This window comes from Oppia nitens, unplaced genomic scaffold, assembly GCF_028296485.1.
Source record: "Oppia nitens isolate AA-2021 unplaced genomic scaffold, nextdenovo-longstitch-racon4-pilon3 scaffold29_pilon_pilon_pilon, whole genome shotgun sequence".
Lineage (NCBI taxonomy): Eukaryota > Metazoa > Arthropoda > Arachnida > Sarcoptiformes > Oppiidae > Oppia > Oppia nitens.
Window position 1 is genome coordinate 400,899 of NW_026533209.1, and position 6,703 is coordinate 407,601.

The window sequence follows — 6,703 nt, forward strand, 5'->3', positions numbered from 1 at the left end:
AAACTTAAAAAATGTTGTACTGTATTTTTGAAACTATAATTGTGGGATTCGGTATATAAGTATATATTATAATAAAAAATAAATAAATAATTAAAATAAATAAAATTTCGCTTAATTTTTAGGCAAATAAATATAGACCTTTAAGTACTATTATTTACATTAACTTTTTTGTGTGTAAAATGGGTGGAGTTATAGCACTGTATAATAAATAGTGCATTTGTAGGCAAAAAAATGTAAGCATTTTAATAGAAGTGGGGTAATATAAATATATTTGTACTCAAATTATTTTTAAAAGTAATTAAATAAAAAATATTTTTCAAAAGTGACATACAATATAAAAATTAATATTATTTTCAACAACAAAATAGTTATTTATTAGAAAAAAAACTAAATAAATAATTATCAAATATATTGATATATAAAACTATATATAATATAAACGTATATAAAAATGTTTAAATCAATTTTGCGGCCAATTATCCGACAAAATAATAATAACTACTACTCATCGCTACTAATTTTACGGCAGTTATCCAGTAGTAGTAGTAGTAGTAGTAGTAGTAGTGGTCAGTCGTCACCGAATCGTATAGACAATGTACTGGTCATCGGATCGGGTCTTATGGGTTCGGGTATTGCCCAGTCGTGCGCTACTTCGGGTAAATTTCAATCGATAACACTGTACGACGTCAACGATAAACAGCTCGGAATCGCCAAGAAATCTATAGCCAAGAGTATTGAAAAACTGTACGCAAAAGGAAAGGTCGACATCGAGAGTGTGGACAGTGCTGTCAATAGTATAACATTTTCCAACCGAACTGATCCCAAATCGACAGATAATCTGTTGATAGTCGAAGCCGTTCCCGAACTATTGGATGTAAAACAGAAAATATTTGCCAATCTATACGATCAGTTCAAAGATAACCCGACGGTAATCTATGCGACCAATACGTCATCGTTGGCCGTCAAAGATATTGGTCTATCCGTACCGGTTAAGGACCGATACGCTGGACTACATTTTTTCAATCCGGTACCACTGATGAAATTAGTTGAAATTGTCAAATTGGTCGATACTAGTGACCAGACCGTGGAATCGTTGCGCCAGTTTGTAGCCGATATCGGCAAAGTTTCCGTCCAATGTCGCGATACTCCCGGTTTTATTGTCAACCGATTGCTGATACCGTATTCATCGGAAGCGGTGAAAATGATGGAAAGAGGCGACGCCAGTGTCGAAGATATCGATACGGCTATGAAGTTGGGCGCCGGATATCCGATGGGACCGTTCGAGTTGATGGATATGACCGGTATTGATACGGGAAAGTTTGTTAGGGATGCTTGGCTGGCCCGCAACGATCCGTCATTGAATATAGCGTCGTCCGAATTGGTCGACAAAATGGTAGCCGACGGCCGATTGGGCAGAAAAACGGGTAAAGGTTGGTATGATTATAGCAAATAACTGTTTGTTTTTTTTTTAATTAATTAACTGCTTATAACTATTAAAAAAATATATTATTTTTGTATTTTTTTTAAATAAAAATTTTGTATAACTTTTTTGTTTGTTATTGATTTGAATAAAACTTTTTTTTTATAAAACTAATTTATAGATTAAGTTATTTGAAAATAAAAATAAATACATTTATTCTATATATATATACCGCTATATAATCAACAAAAACAATAAAATTTAAATATTAATTAACAAAAATAATAATAAATAAATCAATAAAATTAATGCCAAAAAACATTGTGTAACTAAATATTTAAACAAAAAAACTATTAATTATATTAAATACTGTTATATAATACTAACAAAAAAAACTTCAAACAAAATATATATAAATATTAAAATAATAGTTAATATTATTAATTAAAATATATTAATAATTAATTAAATAATATTTTACTATTGATTTTATAAACAAACAAAAAAACTAAATATACTTTTAATTATTAATTATTTTTTTATAATACAATTCTCAATGCAAACCGTTATTTATGTATTAAAAAACATAGAGAGTATTGTATTATATAATAAATGTTTGTAAACATAACACATAAATATCAATACATTTATAGATAGAGAGAGACAACAAAAAAACAACAAAAAGTTTTTTGTTGTCAACAAAATTGATTGACAATTGAATTGATCCGCAAGTGTGAAGACATCACTGGAGGACCTAAAACAACAACAACAATGTCTTCAGATGACGACGACGACAACAACAAGCCGTTGATCACCAGTAAGTGATATTTCTGGTCATCGGTTAACCGATCGGACCAATCGATCCGCGCGCGCGATGTCTTTGATTATTATTCATGACTTTAATTATTATTATTATTATTATTACCATCTCTTCAGTCTCTGGCCAACGATCGCTGGTATTGTCCGGCCAGTTGTCTCAGGCCATTGTCAGGGATCTGCCGCAAGAAGGCGTCGAATGGCAACGGTTTGTGTGATATATGACACCCACTGTCCCGATGACTGACTGACTGACTGACTGATCCATAACTGTTTAACTGTCCATTAAATTGTTTCTTTACCGCCAATCAGATCCTATGGTCGATCGTCGAAGATTGTCTATCTGGAGGCCAAACTGGTACCGTTTGACGACAAATATTTGGCCGCCGAAATCAACGATATGCAACAGTTATTGTCGCGGCCATTGTTGTACACATTTTGGACGGATTGTTCCGATTTGGATACCTATAAGACGCAGACACGCGACGAAGTTAGCCAATGGTTGGCAAAGATGACTTCACGCGGTATTAGCGACTGGTTTATCGTACATTTGGACAACGGTTCGGATAAGAAGTCCGGAGCTGTCGGCGTTATCAACAAAACCAAACTGTTGCCATCTATTAAGACATCGTCGACCGTATTGGACAAATTGCGTAACGATTTCCCGCTGGTCAAATCCAATCCCGACCGTACTGTATCGCTGTTGGACACCACTATCGCCGGCGCTACGGGTAAGACCGACTCGAAGACCCAGGAAAGCTATCAACAGTTTATGTGTCGGCTGAGGTCACTGTTGTTGAGCTCCTATTCGCGTCAGTTGTTGCGTTACGAAGATTTTATACGAACTCAACGGGAAAGCCGTAACCAACCGAACTGGAATTTCTTTCACTTCTTCGGCCTACAGGAACAGTTGGCTTTTGCCTTTGAAATGTTAAGTCTTTACGACGAAGCACTCGTCCAGTACGACGAATTGGATGCACTGTTCTCACAGTTTGTTATCAACTCAAACTCGGGACCAATACCCGAATGGCTGACCCGGTTGTCGACCAACTACGATATCTGGCACGGACTCTGTCTATCGGCATCGGTATCCAAATCGTTGCGCCGACAGTTCTTTACCACCACTGCCACCGTCGATGGCAACGATACAACCACCACCACTACCACCTCCACACACAACAAGACACTGATCGAACTGCGCAACTATCTGTTTGCCCGACAATCCGAACTACTGTTACTATTGAACAAACCATGGGAGTTGGCCTCCAGGGCCCTGCCGTTCCTGCAAAACTGTTTCAACGAACTAAACATATTGGAGATTACGATGACACCGGGCGGTATGGCCTGTTGGGTGTTTCTCAGTGCACTGGAAATACTACACAAATGCGAACGCTATAGCGATTCATCGCAAATGGAGTCCTATTTGAGGCATACGGTCGGCCTGTGGTCGTACGCCAGGAATAAGGTATGACTGGACTAACTGGACTATCATTTTTGATTACCGATAGTAATGATTGAATTTTTAGTTAGCCGAATTGGGAACGTTATGCGGCCTAATGCCCGGCCAGACAATGACGTCCGAACATTTGCACCGTGTGGTCAACTTGATTGCCGGTATGGGTGACGATCCGCGACTAGGAGAAGTACCGCCCAGTCCACAGGAACGACTGAAAGAGGCACTTTCAGGCCAGGAGTCGTTTCTCAAACACTATATGGAAATATCGGAGCTAACAATGGGTACCTATAAACACATCGGACGCATGCGATTTGCCCGACTAATTGGCAAAGAGTTGGCCGAACTTTATATGTATGTAAACACGGACACATAAAATCTGTATTTTTTCCAATGAAACTAATATCTAATCGATTTGTTGTTGTTGTCGCTTATGTAGCAAAATGGGTAAACCACAGAAAGCTATGTCTTTTCTGCTCGACTTAGAGAAAGTCTATGTCCGAGAAAAATGGCCGCACCTGTTGAACGAAATACGTGTGCTATTGTTGAAGTGCTACGAAATGGTTGGCGACTCACGCCGTGTCTTCAAAGTCCAGTGCCAGTTGGCCGCCAACGAACTGATTGCCGGCGACCAGCGGCTAAACTATTGTCTGGAAAGCGAACGACTGTTGAAGACACTGCAACACCAGCCGAACAATAATACTAATACCGGTACTAATAATAATCATAATAGACATAACAGTGATCTGTCAATGATGTCATCGTCATCATCATCATCAGCGGTGGGGCCGATATGTATAGCAATGGACGAACTATTTGAGGTACAATCGATGCGATTGTTGGCTCTCGACGGTCACTATACGGTCGCCAATCGGCGTCTGGAGCTATCACTCGAGCTCATCAATAACTTTCCCAAAGATATTCATTGTGATAAAGTAGTGATTACGTTGATCTATGAAGACTTGTCGTCTAACATGACTACTACGGCTAACAAACATAGGTCGACAACGATCACCGGCGGCGGGTGTCCACACATGGATGAGATTATAGATGTCAAGTCACGAAACAATTTACTCAAAGCGACCGCCAATCTTAAACCAGAGGTCGAAACGTTTCACACGAGTATTTCGGTGGGCGTTAAGTGCAATAATACCGGAAAACTGTTGATCCGGCGCAGCGATAGTCACGGTTTTGTATTGCAGGACAAGGAACCAATGGTTCCCGAATATACAGACGCATTTGTGGCCACCGATGTACTACTGAGACCCGGTGTCAACGATATTCGACTGAAGTATTCGACAAAAATGACCGGAACTTTTCAATTGGATCAGATTGTACTCAATTGGGACGCCAATGCCAGCATTGTCGGGACCGATGTCCGACATCATCACCAATGTTTTTCGGTGATTACCGAAGCACCGACATTGAAGGTACTCCAGTTGACAACACTGGATGGACTGACCAGCGATATACTGTGCGGTGTCGAGCAGTCCATTGAATTGCAACTGAACTGCGGTAGCAGTAGTTTTCCGGCCCGAACACCGTTGACCATCCGGGCATCGCATGGCCTACGGCTACGACTGGAAACCGATGTGACGGCCGACGATTTACGTGATGAAGTGACGTTTGTATTGCCGGCAACGTTGGAACCGTTTCAGAAATACGAAATACCGTTGATAATCAAATCACAACTATTACCACAAAAAGACGATAATTCTGTTCGTCACGAGCTAACCATGAGTTGGCCGGCGTTGTCGGTAAACAATATCAACAACAGTCCTGTCGGCACCAATAGTAGATCACCATCAGTACCGACCATACGATTAGTGAACGTCCAGTTTCATCTGATGCCGCCGTTTATTGTCACTCATCGACTGCATACGTGCGAGTGTCGAAAGTTTGTCGAAATTATTGTCCAATGTGTGTCCAAACGGCCGATTGTTGTGTCCGAACCCCGGTTGACTGTTCCCAACGATTTTGCCGATAACGATCGCTTACATTTGATAGCCTATGTGCCAAAAAACGACTCGTGTGTTGTACACCACACCCAAACCGTACACTACGTTTGGGAATTGGTTGGCCAGAATCCACTCGATCGGACACTAGTAGTGGCCAACAAATTGCTATTCAAATTACAATACAAACTTTTTGACGATCCGCTGGCCGTCAATTGGCAACAGTTTATGTTTGATCTGAAATTTCTAACCAATTATCATACACTGTACACCATTGCGGCCAATATTGAACCGCAAAACGGTACCGAATTTTGTCGGGCTGGTGCACTGTGTCATTTGAATGTGGCCATCAGCCGACTTCAGGCTACCGACGATCACAAGTCAATTATGTACGAAATAGTGTCCGACCAGACCCTGTGGAATGTTTGCGGCAAAACAGCCGGTGTTGTCACCATTGACGGTCCGCAAGACAAATACGAGGTTCGGTTCGATGTGATGCCACTTATCAGCGGTTTTCTACCCTATCCTACAGTCAGGCTATCGAAATACATTAACCGTAACACTGATAGCAACAATGTGGCCACAGCAACGGCACCGGTAGTGCAGCCGCCGCCGCCCCCACCCGACCAACTCATGAACGGTATCGGTGAGGCCAAACTGGTGGCCTTCGATGTCGGACAGGTCTACAATTGGAGTCGGGCTACACAAGTGCATGTATTGCCATCATCTGGTCTGATCGTACCAGAGGTTCAATAATACTAGTAGTAGTTGTTGTAGTAGTAATCAAACAAACCTACGGTGCTATTATCTAACCGCACATTTCTGGGAGAGTCCATAACTCATTGGTTATATATTATCAACAATATCATATATATATACAGTATATAATGTATATATTCAACGATAAAAATTGAATGAATCGTGTTTTTATACACATATCTCGTAATAAATTATTTATTATTATTATTTTTTAAAAAATAAATAGATCTACTAATAATAGAAAAACATATGATAGATATTTTAATTATTTAGAAAAATATATAATAATTTATTTTAATG

General features: G+C 39.8%; 2 protein-coding genes across 2 annotated transcripts; both read left to right on the top strand.

Annotated features, from left to right (window-relative positions):
- The first annotated feature begins 441 nt into the window (after positions 1 to 441).
- LOC128954821 (probable 3-hydroxyacyl-CoA dehydrogenase F54C8.1) lies at positions 442 to 1,542 on the top strand. The gene has a single exon (XM_054300420.1). The coding sequence runs from the start codon at positions 452 to 454 to the stop codon at positions 1,451 to 1,453; it is 1,002 nt and encodes a 333-aa protein (XP_054156395.1). The 5' UTR covers positions 442 to 451; the 3' UTR covers positions 1,454 to 1,542.
- A 517-nt stretch (positions 1,543 to 2,059) lies between these two features.
- LOC128954805 (trafficking protein particle complex subunit 10-like) lies at positions 2,060 to 6,468 on the top strand. Its single transcript, XM_054300404.1, has 5 exons — positions 2,060 to 2,237; positions 2,357 to 2,444; positions 2,549 to 3,701; positions 3,763 to 4,043; positions 4,129 to 6,468. The coding sequence occupies exons 1-5, from the start codon at positions 2,192 to 2,194 to the stop codon at positions 6,398 to 6,400; spliced, it is 3,840 nt and encodes a 1,279-aa protein (XP_054156379.1). The 5' UTR covers positions 2,060 to 2,191; the 3' UTR covers positions 6,401 to 6,468.
- Positions 6,469 to 6,703: the final 235 nt, after the last annotated feature.

What these genes read in the sequence shown, in the direction of transcription:
- LOC128954805 (XM_054300404.1), top strand. Translation starts at nt 2,192, where the DNA reads ATGTCTTCAGATGACGACGACGACAACAACAAGCCGTTGATCACCA. An exon ending in CAACAAGCCGTTGATCACCA is followed by an intron (nt 2,238 to 2,356) that starts GTAAGTGATATT and finishes CCATCTCTTCAG; the next exon opens with TCTCTGGCCAACGATCGCTG. An exon ending in GAAGGCGTCGAATGGCAACG is followed by an intron (nt 2,445 to 2,548) that starts GTTTGTGTGATA and finishes ACCGCCAATCAG; the next exon opens with ATCCTATGGTCGATCGTCGA.
- LOC128954821 (XM_054300420.1), top strand. Translation starts at nt 452, where the DNA reads ATGTTTAAATCAATTTTGCGGCCAATTATCCGACAAAATAATAATAAC.